The sequence below is a fragment of the Choloepus didactylus genome, chromosome 8, assembly GCF_015220235.1.
Source record: "Choloepus didactylus isolate mChoDid1 chromosome 8, mChoDid1.pri, whole genome shotgun sequence".
Lineage (NCBI taxonomy): Eukaryota > Metazoa > Chordata > Mammalia > Pilosa > Megalonychidae > Choloepus > Choloepus didactylus.
Genome location: NC_051314.1, coordinates 105,555,231 through 105,579,097, shown reverse-complemented (window position 1 = coordinate 105,579,097; position 23,867 = coordinate 105,555,231). Strand labels below are relative to the sequence as shown.

The following is a 23,867-nucleotide window of genomic DNA, read 5'->3' as shown; positions in this document are numbered from 1 at the left end:
TCTTTTGCCCATTTTATAATTGGGCCTACTGTACTATTGTCATTGAGTTGTAGGATTTCTTTATATATGCAAGATATCAGTCTTTTGTCAGATACATGGTTTCCAAAAACTTTTTCCCATTGAGTTGGCTGCCTCTTTACCTTTTTGAGAAATTCCTTTGAGGTGCAGAAACTTCTAAGCTTGAGGAGTTCCCATTTATCTATTTTCTCTTTTGTTGCTTGTGCTTTGGGTGTAAAGTCTAGGAAGTGGCCGCCTAATACAAGGTCTTGAAGATGTTTTCCTACATTATCTTCTAGGAGTTTTATGGTACTTTCTTTTCTATTGAGATCTTTGGTCCATTTTGAGTTAATTTTTGTGTAGGGGGTGAGGTAGGGGTCCTCTTTCATTCTTTTGGATATGGATATCCAACTCTCCCAGCCCCATTTGTTGAAAAGACCATTATGACTCAGTTCAGTGACTTTGGGGGCCTTATCAAAGATCAGTCGGCCATAGATCTGAGGGTTTATCTCTGAATTCTCAATTCGATTCCATTGATCTATATGTCTATCTTTGTGCCAGTACCATGCTGTTTTGACAACTGTGGCTTTATAATAAGCTTCAAAGTCAGGGAGTGTAAGTCCTCCCACTTTGTTTTTCTTTTTTAGAGTGTCTTTAGCAATTCGAGGCAACTTCCCTTTCCAAATAAATTTAATAACTAGCTTTTCCAAGTCTGCAAAGTAGGTTGTTGGAATTTTGATTGGGATTGCATTGAATCTGTAGATGAGTTTGGGTAGAATTGACATCTTAATGACATTTAGTCTTCTTATCCATGAACATGGAATATTTTACCATCTTTTAAGGTCCCCTTCTATTTCTTTTAGTAGAGTTATGTAGTTTTCTTTGTATAGGTCTTTTACATCTTTGGTTAAGTTTATTCCTAGGTACTTGATTTTTTTAGTTGCTATTGAAAATGGTATCTTTTTCCTGAGTGTCTCTTCAGTTTGTTCATTTCTAGCATATAGAAACATTACGGACTTATGTGCATTAACCTTGTATCCCACTACTTTGCTAAATTTGTTTATTAGCTCTAGTAGCTGTATCGTCGATTTCTCAGGGTTTTCTAGATATAAGATCATATCATCTGCAAACAATGACAGTTTTACTTCTTCTTTTCCAGTTTGGATGCCTTTTATTTCTTTGTCTTGCCGGATTGCCCTGGCTAGCACTTCCAGCACAATGTTGAATAACAGTGGTGACAGCGGGCATCCTTGTCTTGTTCCTGATCTTAGAGGGAAGGCTTTCAGTCTCTCACCATTGAGTACTATGCTGGCTGTGGGTTTTTCATATATGCTCTTTATCATGTTGAGGAAGTTTCCCTCAATTCCTACCTTTTGAAGTGTTTTTATCAAAAAGGGATGTTGGATTTTGTCAAATGCTTTTTCAGCATCTATTGAGATGATCAATTGATTTTTCCCTTTTGACTTGTTAATGTGTTGTAATACATTGATTGATTTTCTTATGTTGAACCATCCTTGCATGCCTGGAATAAACCCCACTTGGTCATGGTGTATGATTTTTTTAATGTGTCTTTGGTTCGATTTGCAAGTATTTTGTTGAGGATTTTTGCATCTATATTCATTAGGGAGATTGGCCGGTAGTTTTCCTTTTTTGTAACATCTTTGCCTGGTTTTGGTATTAGATTGATGTTAGCTTCATAAAATGAGTTAGGTAGTGTTCCATTTTCTTCAATGTTTTGAAAGAGTTTGAGTAAGATTGGTGTCAGTTCTTTCTGGAAAGTTTGGTAGAATTCCCCTGTGAAGCCATCTGGCCCTGGGCATTTATTTGTGGGAAGATTTTTGATGACTGATTGGATCTCTTTGCTTGTGATGGGTTGGTTGAGGTCTTCTATTTCTTCTCTGGTCAGTCTAGGTTGTTCATATGTTTCCAGGAAATTGTCCATTTCCTCTACATTATCCAGTTTGTTGCCATACAGTTGTTCATAGTATCCTCTTATAATTTTTTTAATTTCTTCAGGATCTGCAGTTATGTCACCTTTTTCATTCATTATTTTGTTTATATGGGTCTTCTGTCTTTTTGATTTTGTCAGTCTAGCTAGGGGCTTGTCAATCTTGTTGATCTTCTCAAAGAACCAAGTTTTGGTGATATTTATCCTCTCTATTGTTTTTTTGTTCTCTATGTCATTTATTTCTGCTTTAATCCTTGTTATTTCTTTTCTTGTACTTGGTTTAGGATTGGTTTGCTGTTCATTTTCTAGCTTCTTCAGTTGATCCATTAGTTCTTTGATTTTGGCTCTTTCTTCCTTTTTAATATATGCTTTTAGTGCTATAAATTTCCCCCTTAGCACTGCTTTTGCTGCATCCCATAGGTTTTGGTATGTTGTGTTCTCATTTCATTCATCTCTATATATTTAGCAATTTCTCTTGCTATTTCTTCTTTAACCCACTGATTGTTTAGGAGTGTGTTGTTTAACCTCCAGGTATTTGTGAATTTTCTAAGTCTCTGATGGTTATTGACTTCTAATTGTATTCCATTGTGGTCAGAGAATGTGCTTTGAATAATTTCAATCTTTTTAAATTTATTGAGGCTTGTTTTATGTCCCAGCATATGATCTATTCTGGAGAAAGTTCCATGAGCACTAGAAAAGTATGTGTATCCTGGTGATTTGGGATGTAATGTCCTGTATATGTCTGTTAAATCTAATTCATTTATCAGATTCTTTAGATTTTCAATTTCCTTATTGGTCTTCTGTCTGGTTGATCTATCTATAGGAGAGAGTGATGTGTTGAAGTCTCCCACAATTATTGTGGAAACATCAATTGCTTCCTTTAGTTTTTCCAGTGTTTCTCTCATGTATTTTGTGGCACCTTGATTGGGTGCATAGACATTTACGATTGTTATTTCTTCTTGCTGAATTTCCCCTTTTATTAGTATGTAGTGGCCTTCTTTGTCTCTCAAAACATCCCTGCATTTGAAGTCTATTTTATCTGAGATTAATATTGCTACACCTGCTTTCTTTTGGCTGTAGCTTGCATGAAATATTTTTTTCCATCCTTTCACTTTCAGTTTCTTTGTGTCCCTGTGTCTAAGATGAGTCTCTTGTATGCAACATATTGATGGTTCATTTTTTTTTGATCCATTCTGCGAATCTATATCTTTTAATTGGGGAGTTTAATCCATTTACATTCAACGTTATAACCGTGAAGGCATTTCTTGAATCAGCCATCTTATCCTTTGGTTTATGTTTGTCATAATTTTTCCCCTCTGTCTATTAATATCCTTTATTGTACCTATTCCGAATCTCTTTAGTACTGAACCTTTCTCCAAGTCTCTCTGTCCTTTCTTTGTTTCTCTGTCTGTAGGGCTCCCTTGAGTATCTCCAGTAGGGCAGGTCTCTTGTTAGCAAATTCTCTCAGCATTTGTTTGTCTGTGAAAAATTTAAGCTCTCCCTCAAATTTGAAGGAGAGCTTTGCTGGATAAAGTATTCTTGGCTGGAAATTTTTCTCACTCAGAATTTTAAATATATCGTGCCACTGCCTTCTTGCGTCCATGGTGGCTGCTGAGTAGTCACTACTTAGTCTTATGCTGTTTCCTTTGTATGTGGTGAATTCCTTTTCTCTTGCTGCTTTCAGAACTTGCTCCTTCTCTTCTGTGTTTGATAGTGTGATCAGTATATGTCTCGGAGTGGGTTTATTTGGATTTATTCTATTTGGAGTTCGTTGAGCATTTATGATTTGTGTATTTATGTTGTTTAGAAGATTTGGGAAGTTTTCCCCAACAATTTCTTTGAATACTCTTCCTAGACCTTTACCCTTTTCTTCCCCTTCTGGGACACCAGTGAGTCTTATATTTGGACGTTTCATATCATCTATCATATCCCTGAGGTCCATTTCGATTTTTTCAATTTTTTTCCCCATTCTTTCTTTTATGTTTTCATTTTCCATTCTGTCATCTTTGAGGTCACTGATTCGTTGTTCAACTTCCTCTAGTCTTGTACTATGAGTGTCCAGAATCTTTTTAATTTGGTCAACAGTTTCTTTAATTTCCATAAGATCATCCATTTTTTTATTTAGTCTTGCAATGTCTTCTTTATGCTCTTCTAGGGTCTTCTTGATTTCCTTTATCTCCCGTACTATGGTCTCATTGTTCATCTTTAGTTCTTTGAGTAGCTGCTCTAGGTGCTGTGTCTCTTCTGGTCTTTTGGTTTGGGTGCTTGGGCTTGGGTTATCCATATCGTCTGGTTTTTTCATATGCTTTATAATTTTCTGTTGTTTTTGGCCTCGTGGCATTTGCTGAACTTGATAGGGTTCTTTTAGGATTTGTAGACCAATTGAAGTCCTTATCTCTAATTTATCAGATCTACAGCTTCGTGGAGTACACTTTCTCTAACTAACCAGCAGGTGGCGTCCACGAGCCACCTGTTCTCCACAAGCCAGTTCTCCCCTGCTTAGCCTTTTTGGTGAGTGGGGGAGTGAGTCTTGTGGGGTCCAATTGGTGTACCAAGCTTGCGTGTGTAGTTGGTGTTGCCTGCCCTGTATATGGGGCGTGTTTCTGGGCAGTCAGGGAGGGGGGTGGTGGCTCTAACAATCAAATCTCCCTGGTGATCCTAGAGTTTTAAAGCTGCTGCAATAGTCTAATCCTTCAGTTCAGTCCTGCCACAGTTTGTCTCTGCCACTGACCCACAAGTCCTTGGTATTGGCGTATGGCTCCTGAGACTTGCAAGTGGGCCCCTCTTCCAGGCCGTGCACCCCGGGTCCTCTGTTGAGGGATGACTGTGCTATGTCACAGGTGAGTGCCGTCCCCCCAGGGCAGTTCTGGGCTGCTGGGCTGTGTAGGGAGGCTCCCAGTCTGCTGAAATGATGGCTGAATGGGGCTTTGTTAATTCACACTGCTCTACCTTCCCAACTCTGGGACTATCAGCTGAGGTTGCAGGGAAGGCTAATGTCCACACCCAGTTTTGTGGTGTGTGCCTGTTATTTGAAGCACTTCCGTCACACTGGGTTGTCTGGGGCAGTTCTGGGCTATGGGGCTGGCGATGGGCAGGAGTGTTTCCTGTCCACCAGGATGATGGCTGTGGGCGGACACCCCCCTTTTCTTGGGAAGTTGTGGTGTTTAGTGAATTTTCTCAGCCACTGGATTATTGCGTTTTGTCTCAGAGCTCTCCTAGTTCTGCTCTTGACTTGACCTGCCCAAATAGTAAGTCTTTGAAGCTTTCTGTATTGGGCTTCTTAGAGTAATTGTTTTAGAAAAAGAAAAAAGGATTAAAAAAAAAAAAAAAAAAAACGGGCCCTCCTGGGAGATCTAATGGGTTATTGAAATGCTAAGAGACAAAGCAACCAGGGCCATTAAGGAAAGGTCCACAGGGCGGAGAGATCAGCTTTTCTTCGGGATTTGCATATGCGCCTCAGGGCCCTTCCCCTTTCTATGTTCACCAGAACTCCAAAAATCCTCCGCTTTTATTTTGGAGTTTTTCGTGTTGTTTTTTTTCTATGCCTGTCTCCTCTCTGCTGGGCTGGCTGCTCTCAGATTCTCTGGTGTCTGGTCTCAGTCTATCTATGGTTGGAGTCTGTATCAGTAGAATGAGTTTCCGATAAGAGTAGCCACTGCAGTTCTCCCTTCTCCTTCCCGGAGCTGACAGCCCCTCCTCCCCCGGGACTGAGCCTGGCAGGGAGGGGCGTGGGTCCCCTGGCCGCAAAACTTACAGATTTCGCTGATCTCAGCAGTTCCACGTTTTCGTGAGTGTTGTATGAAGTATGCCCAAAGTCAGATTGCTCTGTGGTGTCCAGTCCACGCAGTTCCTGGCTTTCTACCTACTTTCCTGGAGGAGTAACTAAAACATACAGCTCACCAGTCTGCCATCTTGCCCTGCCTCCATTTTGGTTTTTATAACTACTCTGCAAAGTAAACATAATTATCATCATTTTTCAAACGATGAACTAGAAGCTGAGTGACTGACTTACCTAAAGCACAGGTAATAAATGGCTCTTGAACTCAAGTCCAGAGCACCTTCTACTCCCCCAAATCATAGAGCATATTTCACTGAGAACCTATTTGTCTCATATGTTTCTAGGACCTCAGAAGAATATAGTGACAGAGTTGTCATTCTGGGTACTTTTTTTTTTAATGATACTATTGGGTTTTATGTATTTTTTTTTTATTTTTTAAACAGTTTTATTCACACACCATACAATCCATCCTAAGTGTATAATCAATGGCTCTTGATATAATCACGTAGTTATGCATTCACCACTACAGTCAATATGAAAACATTCTCATTACTTCCGAAGGAAAAAAATCCCATACCCCTTTTATCCCGGTTACTAACATTTAGCTTTGGTTTAGTGCCTTTGTTACAATTAATTAAAGAACATTACAATGTTACTGTTAACTATAGACCTTAGTTTATTTTAACTGAATTTTTCCCATATGATACCCTATTATTAACCTCTTATAATAGTAACATTTGTTGTAGTTCATGTAAGAACTCACTTATTTATACAATTAACCACCATCATGGTCTACTCTGGGTTTTGCTAAGTTATACAGTCCCTGTTTTCATTCTCTAGCTTTCCCTCTGGTGTCTGGGTACTTCTGACTGCAAATGACAGAAGATGCAAGTAAAAATAATTTTAAAAATAAGGAAAATTAATATCTTGTGTAACACAAAGACCCAAGATAAGGAGCTTTCAGGATAGTCAATTTAGCATCTCAAAAACATCGAGTCCCCAGGTTCTTTCTACTTTTCCACTGCCATCCTCAAAGTGTTGGTTTTGTCTTTGGTCTTAGCCTTACTTGATACTACTACTTACTTAGCCACACTTGATAGTTGGAGGACTTTTGCCACCCCTCCCAGCTCCTATTTATCAGCGCAGGCCAACTCTTCATTGTTCCATCTCCCCCAAAGCTGTTGTATCAAAAATAGGGCCCCTCATCAACTTACTTCTTCCCAGGACCCAAGCAGGGTGAGGTGTGCTAATTACTGTTAGCTCACTGCGTTGTCTAATTTGGGGAGATGGGCTTTGATAGAAATCAGAACACCACTCAGGAGAGGTTTGTGCTAACTACCACAGTTGTTTCTGATTCATTTTATCTTTAATATTAGAACATTATCAAACCCCTAAGCATAGGATGACATTTAAGACTCTTCCAAAGGGAAAAAAAAATGAAAGAGAAACTGTCGGTGTTTGGCCTCATGTCTTTACCTTTCCTTGTCCTCTTAGGTAAGACTGTCATGACCAGAACTTGAAATGCCCTCCTGTATGATTCTGTACAATATCAGGAGAACTTGGGACACTGAGCCTGGGCTGTGTCGAAAACTTGGCAAAAGTAAAAATTAGTTCAGCTTGTGTGTTCATTGTGCCCTTGTCACTTATGCATACGCACACACAAACACACATAATCCCTGAGGGAAAAATAATTTTAAGAAATAACACTATATATAAAGAGTTGTCTGCATAGTAATCCCTTGTTCCTGTCCTAAGTTTTATTCCTCCCTTAGTTCTCTAGGAATTTTAGCCTATTGCTACACCAGCCCCCTGGTTAGTAGAAGTACTGCCACTCACACACACACCCTGCCCCCTGCAACTACCTAGGCTTAAGAAATTCACTTTTGCTCAATTAAAGCATTATTTTCTCAAGTACAGTATTCAGAGCAACTGTTTCAGAATCAACTAGGCTGTTTACTAGAAGAAGGGATTTAATGTGTTTCACCCTAGACCCACTAAACAGGAATCTCTGGGTGGGTCTGAAATTCTGCACATTCAATAACTCCCCAGTCAATTCTTAAGCACCTTGAACTTTGACAACCATTGAGTTAAGGGAGAAAGGACACTGGATGGACTTTTGCAAAAGGAAATAATACCTCATCAGATTATTATGAGAATATGTGTATAAAGTGACACAAAAGTCAATGTTTACAGCAATGCCTGGAACATACTAGATACTCAGTATTTGTGAACAAATGAATTACAAAACCTCATTTTGTGGGTGACCCTGCTTTCCTTGTAAGGCTGATCTCAAAACATTTCCATATTTAATAAAAACAACTCCAAAAGCATTGAAAAGGATTTTTTTTTTTCTGAAGTTGTTATTTTCCAGGGAAATAAAGCTCCCTAAATAACCTTTTTAAAGATCTTTCTCAAATTTCCATTCCCTATGGCCCTATGGCAGCTGCCCCCTCCTCCTTTCCTCCATCTCCCTTTCCCTCTCTCTCTCTCTCATGAGTGCTTTCCTCCAGTTTCCTTCTCTGCTTCTCCCCTTCTTAGGCCAAGCTCAAGCTGATCTTTCACGTATCAGAAGCCCACTATAGGACTTTAGGCCTTTCTAAACACAGAGGTCTTTAGACGACTCTCTCCAAACTGCACTCCCACTCATCACCTGCCCTGAGAATCCAAGCATTTTCCCCACGATTCACCTTCTATGGAATGCAGAGGGTGTAGACAGGGAAAGGGTAGTTTTAAATACTTATAATTTATTTATTTTCCCTAGTCACTTAGGAGCTTGATAATGGGTGGCTGTTTATTTTTGTGCATCATTGTAAAGAATATCTTCAGTTTACACTCTGAAGCTAATGGACTTCTTTTTTCTGGAACCAACTAAAATATCTAAGTGGCCTTAAGGAAACCCTCAAACTAAATTACATTGTTACAATCCCAGCAAAAGGCTGAAAAATCTAGGAGTTTAAAGCTTGTCAGACGTTGATTCTCAAAACCAGGGGGGCAAAGGAATACATAGTAATGAAAATAATACTGTTGAAAATAGTACTGTTCTTGCCTGAGAATTTAGCAGTGGAACAAAATGAATGAACTAACAAGTTCAGTCAGAGGTAAGCAGTGATTCCTGGAGAAGTCTGGACTTTTGGCAGGGGAACCATGTTGACTAGAAGGAACGTGCAATCTGCAAGTCACATTTCAAATCACTTTTCTCACATTTTGCCCAAAGAGAAAATATGAGAAAACCACTGGTTGAAAACATGAGATCATCTTCCTAGCCATCTGTTGAGATATTACGTGGCTCTTTATCTCTCGGTTATCCTTTGGGGGATAATGTAATTACTCTTAAAAAAAAAGATCTTGGAAAAAAAAAGAAAGCTCCAGAACATAAAGAAATAGTAGCGAGTTGGATTTAAACCTGAATAATGAGGGAAACACATATGAAACAATGAGCGAGCTATTCTTTCTGTGAACTCACGCTAGCCTGCTTTGTCTGTGCACTACATTTCCTGCTATCATATTTAGGTTCTGGATTCCTTCTCTCTTGTTTTCAGGCATTTGGTGGAAGTGAGTCATCATTTCTAAGAAATGAGGACTGCAGTGAATCACAGGCAAGCTTATTTGACACCACAGTATGAACTCCTAAGAAAGAGACATGACTTTCATGGTCTTGCATCTACCACATAACTGAGGCATCCTGGCCAAAATACTTATTGTCTCTGAATCTCTGTTTGCCTATAGATAAGGAAATTACAGATGTTCAGCTCACCTCACAGAGGTGGTTATCAGCCTCACAGGAGATCATAAAGATAATATTGCTTTGTAAGGAAAGATGTTCTATAAAAGAATAAGGTACATTTAACCAGGGGCCTGGCAATTCTGTTTTACCATTGAGATGGCATTTTAACACATGCCTGAGAACTGGAGATGCTCTCTCCTTACAGGCCTGGTGGGGAGAGAACCTCAAAACAGTGTGTAGGCTTGGCAGGATAGCCAGGGAGACCCAGGCCAGGACTATCTGCGGGGCCCTATGTAGATGGGCTCTTTCTGAGTGGCGAGCAGAAGTTGATGTTGGTGGAATTAAGAGTGGAAGTAGAGTTCCAAGCAAAACTTTGATTCAGATGTTTTGAGAATGGTTTTGATTAGGGATGTGTCTTGGTGTGTGTGATTTTTGGCAGCATAGTTCTTCTTAGTATCTCCTTCCACATCTAGCAGAGAAAAAAAACCGAGTCCCTACTTAAGATTGAAAGTTTTCTATGGTAATGCCTACTTCTGGCTGGGAGAACACTTCTAAATTCCCTCGCCCAGGCTGGGCCCTAAGCAGCCTTCAGGACACATAAGCAGCTAGTTAAAATGCTGTAATTAAAACCTGGTAGGAAAATTATTGGTGGTACAAAGCGTTAGTGTTTTCTCTGCTGTTCCTTTTCTCCACTACCTCCACTAAGCAAAGAAACCCAATTTAGGGACCAGTGGGAGGTGAGTGAACCAGGGTATTCTAGAAACATTGTCACAGGGTGTAGGGATGTCAAGAGCTTGCCTGTGGATTTACCCAATTGTTTCAGGAGTCAAAACGTCTTCCTCCGTGACCCTCTCTCTCTCATCTACACCCTCCTTCTGCAGCTAAGCCAGTCCCTATAAAGAAGAGAAGCGGCCAGGGAAGTCCCTCTTCCAGTACAACCCCGCTACTCTCACCGCTCAGTGATGTTCATTAAGACCTTTACCTTTACTTCCACGGTCTGTAACTCTAACCTTTGGAGCACTCAGAAAACGAATCTCGATGTGCTCGTGGAAACCTGTGTTAAACAGGCTGCCTTCTAGAAAGGCTCAGGTGCTACCTCGCCGGCTTTCCCGTGCTTTGCCTTTCGCGGAAGGGGTCGCTGGAGCAGTGCCCGCTGCGACTCCACCCTGAGCCGGGGCCCTTTTCTCTTGGGCGGGAGCCCGGCGGCGCCCAGAGCCGGCGGGAGGGCGGGCGAGCAGGCGAGCTCCAGTCCGCATGCTCAGTAGCCAGGGCCGGCCAGGCAGCGAATCCGCGCTGGCTGTGCGCCCAGAGGCTGCAGGGGTGGCCGCCGTGGCATCGGGCAGAGCCCCACGGGTGCGCTACCCTGCTCCCAGATCTGGACGGGGGCTGGACGGGGCCGGGCGGGCCTGGGGTTCCTCCATGCTGCCAGCCCCGAGGCTGCGGAGCCGGCCGGGTGGCTCCTGCAATGGCTGCGGAAGAGGAGGCTGCGGCGGGAGGTGAGGCTGCTGGCGGCCCGCCGACGGAGGCGACTCCAGGTGGGGGCGCAGCGCTAGACGCGAGGGATGAGGAGAGGGGGGTTGGGGGGCGCGGAGCCCGCGGTGTTCCCAGCCCAGGCTAGGGGCGAGGGGCCGGGGCGACGACCCCAGGTCTGCCCACTTTGCTAAGAAGGAAGGGACCGTGCCCGTCCCCTCAGGCCCCGCGGGAACGCGCTGCCCGGGGCCCGGCATCAACTCCTATTCAGTTTAGGACCAAGAGCGTCCCTTGGGGCACAGGTGCCGCTTGGCACCTCACGCGTCCTCGAGGGAGCGAGCTGTGGGGAGCGGAGCCCGGGATTGCTGCCGGGTTGTAGGGTTGCCGGCAGCTTCTTCGCCCCGGGCTGGACGTTTTGGCGAAGGTGAGCTGGCGAGCAACCTCTCTCCGCCAAACACCGGGCGCCCTACTTGATGTGTGCAGTCTTCTCCCCGCCCCGGGTTCCCTGCGTGGGCTTCTTCGATTTCTTCGATTTCTTCTTCATTCTTTTTTATAAACTGTTTGCCATCAGCCCTCGAAGGAGCTCGGGTTCTGCGAGCCCATAACCTCTCAGCTGACAATATTCGCTTTCCATTCCCGGCTTCAAAAACTGCCCCGCACGGGGTGGACAGGCGCGCAGGTGAGCGCGGCTCCAAAACAGCCTCCTGTAAGCGAGAGGCGGCGCTGGTCTTTTACCTTTACTGCTTCAGTAAAGCCACCAGCAGAGTTTGTTTATTTTATTTTATTTTTGAGGTATTTCTGTGAATCGAATTGGAAGCTTTGCTGTGTCTTCTCACTCTCTCTGTTACCTTCTGGCGATATTTTATCGTCTTTTCCTTGGGACTACAATTATGGAATCAATTATCGGATGATTATAAAATAGCTGTTATTTAAGACAAATGAGAGGCGGGAAAAAACTCGGAAAGAGCTAAAGGAAGACTAACCGAGAGAAGTTCGGGGAAGCAGTTGATTAAATCTCCCCTTTCCTTTTGGAGTATGGTGATATCGTTTCAGATTCTTCTCTGAAACGGAGCAATGAGAAGAGGTGGCTTTTGAAATTCTAATACGGAAGTGAGAATTTGGATCATGAGATAACCAAAATTCTATCTTTTGAATAATTATAGTCTTTCTTGGTGCAATAAAGATTTGGGTAAAACCTTTGCTGAAAAGAGAAGGCAGTATGTATAGTGTTAAGCTCAGAAACTCTTCTGTTCTAAGTTGTGACTAAGCTCTACTTCTTATTGTCACCAGGACCAAGTTATTTAAAATCCCTTAGCCTTAGTTTCCTCCTCTGTAAAATGGGGATAATTATGGTATCTGCCATGTAGTATTTTTAGGATTAAATGAGATATAAATTCACATAAAGTGTTTAGCCCAGTACTTGACTAATAAGTGCTCTATAAACATTAGATTAATAATTATAGTTATTTACAGCTCAATTTTGCTTTGTGAAATTGAGTCCCATCTAGTCCATTAAGATAATGTTGTCCCGTGGCATTTGAAATTGGCCAAATTGAAAGAATATTTTGGTTTTTCTGGGGAAAAAAAAGAAATCTCAAATGGTGGTGCTGATGAGCAAATATGCTCACTTCCAGGCACCTCTTTCTGTGACTTAGAAGGGTGAAAAAAATGTTACTGGTTTCCTCCGCATTCCCAGGGAAAAAAGAACAGGTCTCTATGTACCAATGCAGGGCCATATATTCCTGATACAAAATCCTGCAGGTTTTCTTTTTGAAGGCAGCTTGAGAGGGCTCCCATGGTAAAATAAAAATCTAAAATTGCTGGTGGGTGGGAGACTCAAAGTTTGGCTTCTTCCACTTCTAAAAAAACAAAACAAAACTTTAGAGCAGGTTTTGGAGATGTCCACCAAAAATTAGCTGGTGCTGAACATAATTGCCTGTTCACTTACGGTTGATAGGTTTATGTAAATATCAAGATGAGGCACGCAGGGAGATGTAGTCTTGGTGGAACAGCACATTTCCAATACTGCTGGAGAGGACCTTGGGCCCAGGCATCTGTGGGGCAGATTGCTCACCTTCCCTTTTCTTCCATCCATGAAATTTCTCTGAAGTTATTAAGTCCAACTCTTTTGAGGTAGTTTCGCAATTACAGTGGATATGGTTTATTTTTGTGACTCAGAAGTCAAAAGTCATATCCCAATCACATTTTCATAAACTTGTGTTTCTGGCCTGAATCCTTAGGCAGAGTTTCAGCCTGAAATGCGTTACTCAAGATAAACGAGGATGAGCTAATTATTTTTCACTGGTTTAAGAGGAAGAGAAAAGGGAGGAAAAGAGAGATGGGGAGAGCTAATGAGAGGGAGGGGATAGGGAGAGGAGGGAAGGTAGGCAAAGAGGAGTGGAGGAAAAGAGAAAAGAAGAGAGTGGAGGAGGAAGGGAGAAGGAAGGAGATGGGGAAAAGGGGGTGAGGAAGGAGGGAAGGAAAGGAAAAGAGATGTGGGAGAGGGGGGTGAAGGAGGGAAGGGGGAAGGAAAATGAGAGGGTGGAAGGAAAAGAGCACTGGGAAAAAGTGAGCCGTGGGAGGAGGGATGGAGGTGAGGAGGGAATGGGAGGGGAGAGGGTACAGGCTGCCACCTGGCCAAAGTCTGACTCCCCAGGGGGTGCAGGGGGAGGCAATTTAATGGTAAAATGCATGTTAACACAATATTAGTATAGTAAATGTAGTGATTTCAGTGTTCTTTTTCCTTGTAGAAAGGCTGCCTGGTTCTAAAAAACATGATCTCTTTCTGTGTGGTGAACACTGATTATAGATAGCATCCTTTTGAAATTTCTCCCTATACATAGTGTTCAGGAAATCATAAACAAGGTAATGACATTTAATTTCAGTTGTTCTGTTTAGATGAAGACCTCCAGTTTTCCACTGGCAGCTGTCACTCAGGTGCTTGGGATCTGGGTCATTAGTCAGCATCAGCAGCGTCATCAGCATTATCCAGGACTGAGAGTGAGCCCAGTGCTCTGCCTGCTCTGTGCCATGGTGATTTCCTGTCCTGGTTTTGGCAGGTCTGCCAGCTGGAGTGGTTACCCTGGTGCGAAAACCCTGATGCTCTTCTACTCCTCCCCACCCCGCCATCCCCCAACCTCACCCAGTCTCCTTCCTTCCCAGTGCCAGGAAGCTGGAAGAAATAAGCCTATAGTTTAAGCTCCTATTGGTGCTGGGACCATAGCGGGGATATGTTCTCTGTAGCATGTAGATGTTCTGGTTGTTTACTAATAACTTATGAGACACTTAGCTATGCATGCCCCACACCCTGTTTTCTTCTCTTACCTGGGCACTGTCATAATTGCTGGTCCCTGAAACATGCTATTTATATTATACCACTTTAGGGTATATTATCTCATTTACCCACTCAATTTTTAAACTTACTTAAAATGTGTAAATCAGTCCAGGTATATCATATTAAAATAAAAAGCTATAATCAAAATCAACTAATATATCATAATACATAAAATTAGAATCAATATTTTATCAAAATGAAAATTAAAAACCATATTAATTCTCCTATGAAAACACTTAAATGTTGGTTGGCAGTCAATGTCAATTGGAAATTTGACATTTATCTAAGTAAATTGTTGGTGTTTAGTTTCTCTGGTCTCTAATCCTATGGTTTGATTCGCTAGTAGTATCTTTCCAGAGGGATAAAAACAAAGAAGGCTAAAAGAAAAGAAACGTAAGAGAGAATTATTCTCTTCTTTCAGTCAACATGATTTGCATTATAGGATAATTAGAATTGAAGGTCAAGATTATTGTCACAAAACAGCAGTTTTCCAAGGCATTCAAAATATTTTGCTTACACTATTTTATGTATTTGTCTAGGTAGATAAGAAATACACTTATCATATTTTCCTACCATATTGCAAGGAGTGAAGAATCATCCACTAACCTTTTATTCCAAAACACCCCCAACTTTGTCCTATGCTGTGCTCAGTTATGTGAGGAGACATGGTTTACACTCTCCCACCTCCGTGCCTTCCTTCACGCAGGCTCTTGGCTGTTCCTGGCCCGCCCCTGCCCTCCCTTCAGACTGGCCTGAAGGTGTCTGATCACGTGGTCTTGAAGGCTGAGTTCAGCTGTCATTTCTTTTGTATCTGCCTGTGGAGAAGGAGGTCTGGTGTGGGAAAATAGCATGAGCTTTGGAACCAGGCAGTTCAGAGTGTGGTTGCCAGCTTCATTACTTACTAGCAGTGTGACCCTGGGCAAATTACTTAACTTTTCTGAGCTCATTTCCTTATCTATAAAAGGTAGGTAAATCCACCTAACGTATAAGGTTGTTGCAGGAGTTAAATGAGATAATGATTAAAACTGTTAAGTGAAATCTGACTGTCAACAAATCTTTTCAGAACCATCTTTTCAAAAAGATTCTTCTCTCCTATTTTCACATTTTAGTTTTTGTGTGTCTGTAATAACACTTGTCCTGTTTGCCAGAAGTTATTTAGGTTTCTTAGCCCCACCCATAGGTTGCACATTCCTAGGAGGGCAGGGTTGGTTCTTATTCATCTTTGCAGTCACCACTTCCTTGCACCTAATACGTGTTTAATAAAGGTTTGTTGATTTTTAAATGAATGATGGTTTATCTGAGGTGTGGACAGGGTTGGTTCATTCATGAAGTATCCTTTAAATGCAATACTTACTACTGAGCCAGGCAAACAGAGATGGAGAAATGAATAAAGCAAGAGAAGGGGTTAAGGAGCTTATAAAATTTATTAGACTAGGTAAGACATGCAGCCAAAATATTTGTAATACAAGATGGAACATGGTAAGATATATAGGTTAACTGTGAGGAGTTATTCTCCTTTCCCAGAGTTGGGAAAAATTGTATCAGGATGTTTGGGGAGGGAATCATAGAAGACTTTCAGAAGAGGTGCCAATTTAGTATTGATGGATAGATAACTCTTGGATAAGCAGAGAAGAGGGTCTTTCAGGAAAGAGAATAGATATGGAAATGGAAAAACATTTATCTGCTTGGAGGAAAGCTGGTTTTGGATAGAAAACTGAAAAAGGAAAAATTGGGCTGCCAAAGTTGCATTGTTAAGTGTTTTCAGGGGCTTCCCCTTTCAGGTCTGTGATGCAGCACGGACAGTTAAGATTGAAAGCCTATCTTAGAAGCAGGTGATTTTCTTGTTCTTCAAAAAAAGATACATGTGTTTGCTTTTTTGGTTCCTGGTTGACAACAGAGCTTTAAGGTCACTGTGAAAGTGTAGTCACAGCGTATTTTCAATCAGGAAAAACCCCCAGAAAGCAGAGGTCTTGCTTACTGCCAGGTTGGCTGTCAGTCTTACTCCAAGCCTTCTGGGCCTCTTTCTTTCATCTTCTTTTCTTCTCTGAAAAAGCAGCTGCTTATATCTTTAAATCCATTTCACATCCTTCTGAAAAGCATCACAAGTATTATTTCACTTATTCCCCTTACAGGGTAGCTGTAATGAAGCAGGTAGCTGGACTTCCAAAGTCTGTTCAACATAACGACCTATGTTTTCCTGTCTGTCCCCACCACTGATGTACCTTCTGTTGGGGATATGCTCCAGGCATGCATTCAGAGAAGAACATGCAGAGCTCACAGACCCTTCCCAAGCAGCTCCGTGGGACAAAGCCAAAGAATGCCCTCAGACTTGACTTCCAATACAAACATTTAACAATGGTTTATAAACAAAAAGGAGCCCAGTGCTCTGCATGTCTGAACATGCTTCTGATGTGAAAAAGCACTTATGGAAATACCTCTGTGCGATAACATCAGAAGAAATTCATCTTATTTTTGATTCATATGTGTTCAGAGGATCTCTGGCTTAGAAATCACTTATAAACAGAAGCTCTGTCAAGCCTCATCATTATACCTCGTCATCTTTTTTTCTTAGAGGAGGAGAATATAGGGAGAATAAATCATTATGCCTAGATAGTACCAAAGCCGTAAGTGTATTTTACAGAAATTCAGAGTTTAAAAGATAGGTTGGTATACTACAGAACTGAAATTTATTGAACACTTTATAGAGTAGGTGTCAATAGATGTCCAAATACGAGATTGTGACAATAAATAATAGTTCTGTCAAAGATCTAGAGAAAAGTTTTTATTGGAATATTGAACACAGTATACAACTCTACTTTGATTTCTCTGAACACTTATTTCTCTGAATTGCATTTCCTCTCTGAGTTACATGGTACCCTAAGGTAGGCTGTGTTTACACTGTGATAGAGACAAGCAATATTTCTTTCTTGGTAGGCCATCTCTTATAAAGTCACCCAGGCCACCGCACTGACCTAGAAAAGAGAGACCATTCTCAGTTTTCCATGCCTCATGATGCTAGTGGCTTCTTAAGGGCAATTGTTCTTTTCTTTAATTCTCAACTTGAGTTCGTAAAATGTTAGCACCCTTGGCTAAGCTATTCCTTTCAACAACCTTATCTCCTCTGGGACAAGTGATCATAAGCAAAGCAGTCCTATCATAGAGAGATTCAAATTCATACCTCAAGTTTTAGAAGGCATATATGGCAAATTACTTTTCAAAAGGTTTAAAAGGCATTTTTTGTTAGCTTTTTCTCTAGGAAGAACATTTAGATTCTGCTCATCATTATTACTATGTCCTGCTTAGAGAACCACATTGGGTTTTATTACTTTTAAAATTCATTTTATGTTTCAGTTTATGGAATTTTAACACTTGCCTGCTGTAGTATCAATGCTTTCCTTTTTAAAAAGGTTCTTTCCTCTTTCTAGAATAGTCGCCATTCAGTGAAAGGACACACAAATATTTTTATGGACACTAATGAATTTTTTCCCCAAAGTTAACCTGAAGGTATCTGTTCTTGTTGATTCCTTCAATGTCAGGAACCAGGTATCTTTTATAGGTTCTTTTGTAGGTTCTGTTTAGAATTTGGCATATCCAATCATACCTGATTAATTTGCATTAATTGTGACAATGGCCAATATTAACTCTTCCACTTACTCATAACCTGCAAGAATTATATTTTGTTGTGCTCTGTTTTCCCAGGTGTAACACTGATGTGAATCTAGCCCATTCAAATCTAAATAAGTTTTTGCATCTTTTGGGAAGACCTGCTGATGTTAAAAATGTTGAACCCTGCAGTTCTTCTTTTGCATTGGGATCAATCAGGTGAAAAACAAGTTAGGAGGCTTTTCTATTTCGATGTGGAACTGAAATTCTGATGAACTGCTGTTTCTTGCTTTCACCCTTCCTTGGATTAGTTTATAATGCCTATGAAATATTGGCCTTTTCTGGAATAGTCATAGTCATGGAAGCAGTCTTCAGGCCTTATATCACTCTGATTACGTTCTGCATCACAGCTGAGTGGTTTCCCATGACTCCGATTTCCTTATAGTCATCATGGGTGTTTCCGCTCCCTCATTTCAAAGGCTTAATATTTATCTTTCTCACCCAGGTTCTACTAAATAGTTAATTCTTTTTATCTGTGAATATTTTAAACTCTCCCTCATTTTTGAAGGACAGTTTTGCCAGATAAAGAATTCTAGGCTAGCAGTTTTTTTTCTTTTAGTGTTTTAAATATATCATATCACTGCCTTCTCGCCTCCATGGTTTCTGACGAGAAATTGGCACTTAGTCTTATTGCAGTTCCCTTCTATGTGATGAATCGCTTTTCTGTTGCTGCTCTCAGGATTCTCTCTTTATCTTTGAAATTTGTCATTCAGATTAGTATACGTCTCAGAGTAGGTCTATCTGAACTTACTCTGTTTGGAGTATGTTGCGCTTCTTGGAAATGTATATTTATGTCTTAAAAATTGGGTAATTTTTAGCCATTATTTCCTCAAATATTCTCCCTGCCTTTTTTCCCTTCTCTTCCCTTTCAGGGACTCCCATGACATGTATGTTTGTGTGCTTTGTGCTGTCACTCACGAGCAGAGCTGAGACTCTGCTCAAATTTTTCCATTTTTTCTCTATCTGTTCTGTCTATAAGATTTTGATTTTCCTGTCTTCTAGTTTACTGATTCTTTCTTCTGCCTATTCAAATCTGCTGTTGTATGCCTCTAGTGTATTTGTTATCTCTTCTGTTGTGCCTTTCTTTCACATATGTTCTTATATTTCTTTTCATACTTTGAAATTCTTCTTTATGCTCATCCAAGGTCTTCTAATATCCTTTATCTCTTTAGCCATATTTTCCTTCATCTCCTTGAATTGGTACAGGAAATTTGTTTCAACGTCTTTGATTAGTTGTTCCAAATCCTGTGTCTCCTCTGACTTTTGTTCCTTTGACTGAGCCATATCTTCCTCTTTCTTGGTAGGCTTGTAATTTTTTGCTGATGTCTAGGAATCTGATTATGTTGATGAGTTTACTCTGAAGGTTCATTTCTCTCTATTGTTTCAGGTTTTATTGTTGATTGGTTTTGTGTTATGGCTGTTCTTTTGACACTTTCAACTTATTCTAGAACTTTGGTATTGCCCGAGTTTTACTGATCAGAGTTATTCAACTGTTCTACATCTGATTCTTGCCCTGGGTGTGCAGTACAATTTTTAAGATTGCTCTGTTTCTCCAATTGTTTCACCCTCCGGAGAAACCTTCCTTTCCTCTGTTCCTTCTCTGGGAGTCTTGATCTGTTCTGTTTGTTTTTGTTTTGTCTCTACAGTTTTTTGTTTTGTTTTATTTTGTTGTTTTTTGTTTTTATTTTTTTACTCTCCTTTTGTTGCCTCTAGCTACTTTTGCCTGGCGGGCCAATTCTGGAAGGAGGGTCAACCCAGGTCAGTATTTCCCAGCCTAAACAGGGCCAGGGACCCATAAAGGGGGCACAGACCAGTTCCAGAGGGAGAGGGTCAGGAAAGACACTAAAAACCTTTCTGTCTCCTCCCTGAGTCTGTGCTTGCCTGGCCTGCCCAGCAGGTGGGGCTCTTTGGCAAACTCTTCCCCACAGCGTGTGTCCTTAAATAGCCTTCAGCTCTGCCCCTGTCACAGGTGGGGTTGAAGCAGTGTCCAGGGTGGTCCTTGTTTGGGGTGGGCTAAAACTCAGAGCCAGGATCCAGTGATCTAAGTTTGCAGATCAAGAGCCGTGATCCATATCCTGCCGTGGCTGCCCCCCCACCCTGTTTTGGGGGAGGAAGTCTTCCATGAACCCCTCTGTCTACAGCAGACGGCCAGGGACTGTTCCGAGGTGGCTCACCTCCAGGAGGGGGCTGGGCACCTGCTGCTGCTGTAGAGTGTGTTACTCACAGTTTTTTATCCCTGTTTCTTAAGTCTCTGTCCTGCTCTTCCTGGATGCTGTACAGAGCCCAGAACAATTGTTTCAGACAGTTTCTGCCTGTCCACTAGCTGTTTTCAGAGGAAGACTAAATCCTGTCCTGCCTGAAGAGCTAATTCTTAACCCTGATTGAGTATTTATTCTGTGCTACGTATGTTCTAAATGTGTTCTTGGTATAATTCATGGAATTGTCAAAGATTCTGAAGAGTAGGTATGACTATTATTCCCACATTTCAGATGGAGAAATTGACACAGAAAGATTAAGTGCCTTGTCCAAGCTTGGGTTGTTTAGTAAGTAGCAGAACTAGGAGTTGAACACTGGCAGATGGCCTCCAAAGCTTTTAACATTTTAACCTTGCCCTAGATCACATTCCTTCAAAGCCTGCTAGACATTTGGATGCGGTACCATTTCTGTGAAGTCATGATGTCTAAAATTGTATTTATCTTTGGTGAGGAGAGAGGGTGGAGTACTGGAATATTTGGCTTTGAGAGAATATGAGCTCTTCCACATAATAATTATGCAATTTTTGGCAAATGTATCAGTCAGGGTTCAGCTAGAGAAGCATAACCAGTAGGAGAGATACGCTAATAAGTAGATTTATTTCAAGAAATTTGCTAATGCAATTGTGGAGAAAGCCAAGCAAGACTGAAATCCATAGGACAGGCCATCAGGAAGGAGAAGCTGGAACTCTCACGGTCTGAAGCTGCTGTCCACAGGTGGAATTTCTTCTTTGGGGAGCCTTAGCTCTGCTCTTAAGGACTTTCCACTGATTGAATCAGGCCCACCCAGATTATCTAGGATAATCTTCCTTGTTTAAAAGTCAGTTGATTATGAAACTTTAATCACCTCTACAAAATACCCTCATGTGTTTGCATAACTGGAGGCTGGAGCCTAGCCCAGTTGACACAGCACAGAGGCCATCACGGCAAGTTACTTAATTTCTCTGAGCCTCAGTTTCCTCCCAGGCTAAACCGAGACAGTAACTTACATAGGGTTATTGTAAGGAGTGTATACGATAAGGTATGTGAAGGTATATTGCCCAGCATGTGAGGATTCGGTAAAAGATTATTTTATTTTGGTGGTGTGGTGTTGGCATGACAGCAGTGGCACCTGTGATCCCACCAACAATAGTCGTTTTATCCCCATTTTTGTCACACTGCAGCAGTTGGTTTCCTAACTGGTATTCTGGCCTTACAGCTCTTCTAATCCATCTGTCTCCAGTTTTTGCTGAAGGCTACCATAGAGGCTTCAGGTTGCTGGCTGGGACATATCTAGCCGCCTAGTCTCCATCTTTGTAAAATGCCTCACTGAACTCCAGGCACAATGTTTGTAGCGTTCCTTAAGGCATCGGTGCAGCACCTCAACTGCCTTTCCAAAAAGGCATCTTCCTCCCTGGCTATGGAGTTCATGCTAAGTGTGTTTCGTTTCTTTGGAGTTTTTGTAGTGATTAAGAGTGAGGCATGTATGAGAACTGTTTCTCAACAAAGGCAGTTGTGTTTAAGTTCTGTTTCTTTTTCTTTTATTTAAACTGTGACATGACACACAGCTGGGCATATTATCTCACACACTGAGCTGCACTTTCTTTATCTGTAAGGCGAGTGGGTGAATTGGACACAATGTTTTCTTTGATTCCTTTTCTCTCCTATTAGTCTTTATTGCAAATTAAAGAAAACCAAACCAGATATTTTTGGGATTTTCTCTAAATATTTTTATCAGTTTTTTTATCTTTGGTAGTAAAACCAGTTTATTTTTTCCATATTAAGCCAGATATTTAAAAGGCAACTCTTAATTATAGTTGAATCAAATAATAAATAAAAAATTAGCCAAGAAAATTCTCCACTTTTCTACTCCATCAGATGAGAAACAATGTGTGAACAAATGAACAACCTTGGGAACTGTTACAGTTTATAGAACTTGATGACTGTTTTTGGCCTTATTCTGAACTGTATGCCCAAACTCATCTCATACTAAACCTCTTGGCATGTTTCTGATCTTCCTGGCTCCTAAAATTCGATTTACCTTCCTACTGGCTTCCACTTTATCTCATCTCCAGAGTGTAACAATTAATATTGCTTCTTTGCTTTCGAATTTTGCTTTCGCATTTATTCATGATTCTGACACTTCCTCTGGTTATGTGGCTGTTGTCCATTGATGCTAGATAAAGTATTTGCTCCCGTAGTCTCTTATCAGATGTGGCTCTAGTTGGTGTCCTGATTTTTGAGGGTGCTTTTTTAAGACAGTCTTCAAATGCAAATTCAGAAATGTGGTCAAACATGAAATAAGTCAAATGCTTGAATAACATCTTTGGCATCGAATGCCACGTAGGAAGTGATTGGGCCATGTACCTTAAAACTTCAAGATTATGTACTGAATTTTATTCACTAATACACATAAATGATACCATTCTCAATAATTTTGGCCTTACTATTTCCCCTGCATCCACCTGCAGCACCCAGGCCATTGGTTAATACCTAATTGATCTCCAGGATACACCCAGAGGACCTGTTAGATTTTAATCTCCATGAGGGTAAAGACAGTCTCTTTCTTTGGTCACCCTGCCCATTGCACAGTGTCTGGTTCATAGTAGGCACTCAATGAAAATTTCAGGTTGAATGATCTCCAGGACATTATAGGACCACTGCTGAGAAGTACTGCTCACTAGGCCTACCATCTAAACAGGGAAGTAGGGTAGCTCTTTTCCTACCACAGTATATCCTTTCCACTTGGTTGTGCTACAAACTGGAGAGCTGATTTTTTAGTCCATTCGAAGGTTTAGAAGTCAGTTCTACCCTGAAGGACATGCCCTCATGATCAGATATGGAGAGCTTTAGTCTATACTGTGGAAGAGATCCAGGGCACTTGCTAATTCTGAGGCCATCTTCAGTCCACAGGGCAGTGGGAGCAATATAAGCAAATCCACATCTGACCTCAAACACCCTCTGGAATATAGGTGTCTTTGCACTTAGCAAGCCTGGGAAATCCCTGGCCCTTCCTTACTAGTAGGAGGGACAGGTAACCAGATCCTCTCTGGCTCATTTTGAGCCCTGAGACCCACCCTAGTCTTCAGTAAGCACAACTTAATCCCCGAGGCTCTCTGACACCCTTGCATTGTTCACAGTCTTAGTCCCAGACTGCTTTCTCCAACCCAGCCTAGTTCAGGCTTCCTATCTGCTCAGTGATTGTCTGAGTCCATCCTAACCATCCGTATTTCTTCCCTAGCATCAGCCTTTTGCCTTCCTCTGTAACTCTGACTTGGACTCTCGCTTTGCCCAGGTTGTATTGGCCACAGGGAGTAAATTCCCCTGCCATTCTCTCTTTTTCTTTTTTTGTTCAACATGCTGGTCAATCATTTGGTTTGAAGAAGTAAATGTCATTCTGGTCACTTTTGCAGATGGCGTATTCCAGGGATACTTAGCCAATCTGTTAGACATAATCTGAATCCAAAAAGATGCTGTTAGAATCATACCAAAGAAGATTAACCTTAACAGGAAAAAAAATAATGTTCAGCACTTAAGTGTAAAAATAAAAGAAAAAATAGTCAAAGGAAATGGTAAAGACATGGCTTAACAACAGGGTGTAGAAAAGACAGACTTGGATTAACTCAGGGAGAGCTGTATTTAGGGGGTCAAGAAACCTACACAGTAGTTTCTCATCTGCCACTATCTGCTTGTATGATAAAGGGCAAGTAATTTCATCACTA

At 41.2% G+C, this 23,867-nt stretch overlaps 1 protein-coding gene across 7 annotated transcripts in view; it reads left to right on the top strand.

Moving 5' to 3' along the window:
* The first annotated feature begins 10,751 nt into the window (after positions 1-10,751).
* Positions 10,752-23,867, top strand: part of ARNTL2 (aryl hydrocarbon receptor nuclear translocator like 2) — a 90,067-nt gene continuing 76,951 nt past the window's right edge. For 6 of the 7 annotated variants that reach the window (XM_037847364.1, XM_037847362.1, XM_037847360.1 and 3 more), the window contains exon 1: positions 10,752-10,982. In XM_037847364.1, coding sequence (XP_037703292.1) covers positions 10,913-10,982 — 70 coding nt within the window. In that variant the 5' untranslated portion in view covers positions 10,752-10,912. The remainder of the gene's footprint in view (positions 10,983-23,867) is intronic. The other variant, XM_037847361.1, reaches the window with a different exon arrangement.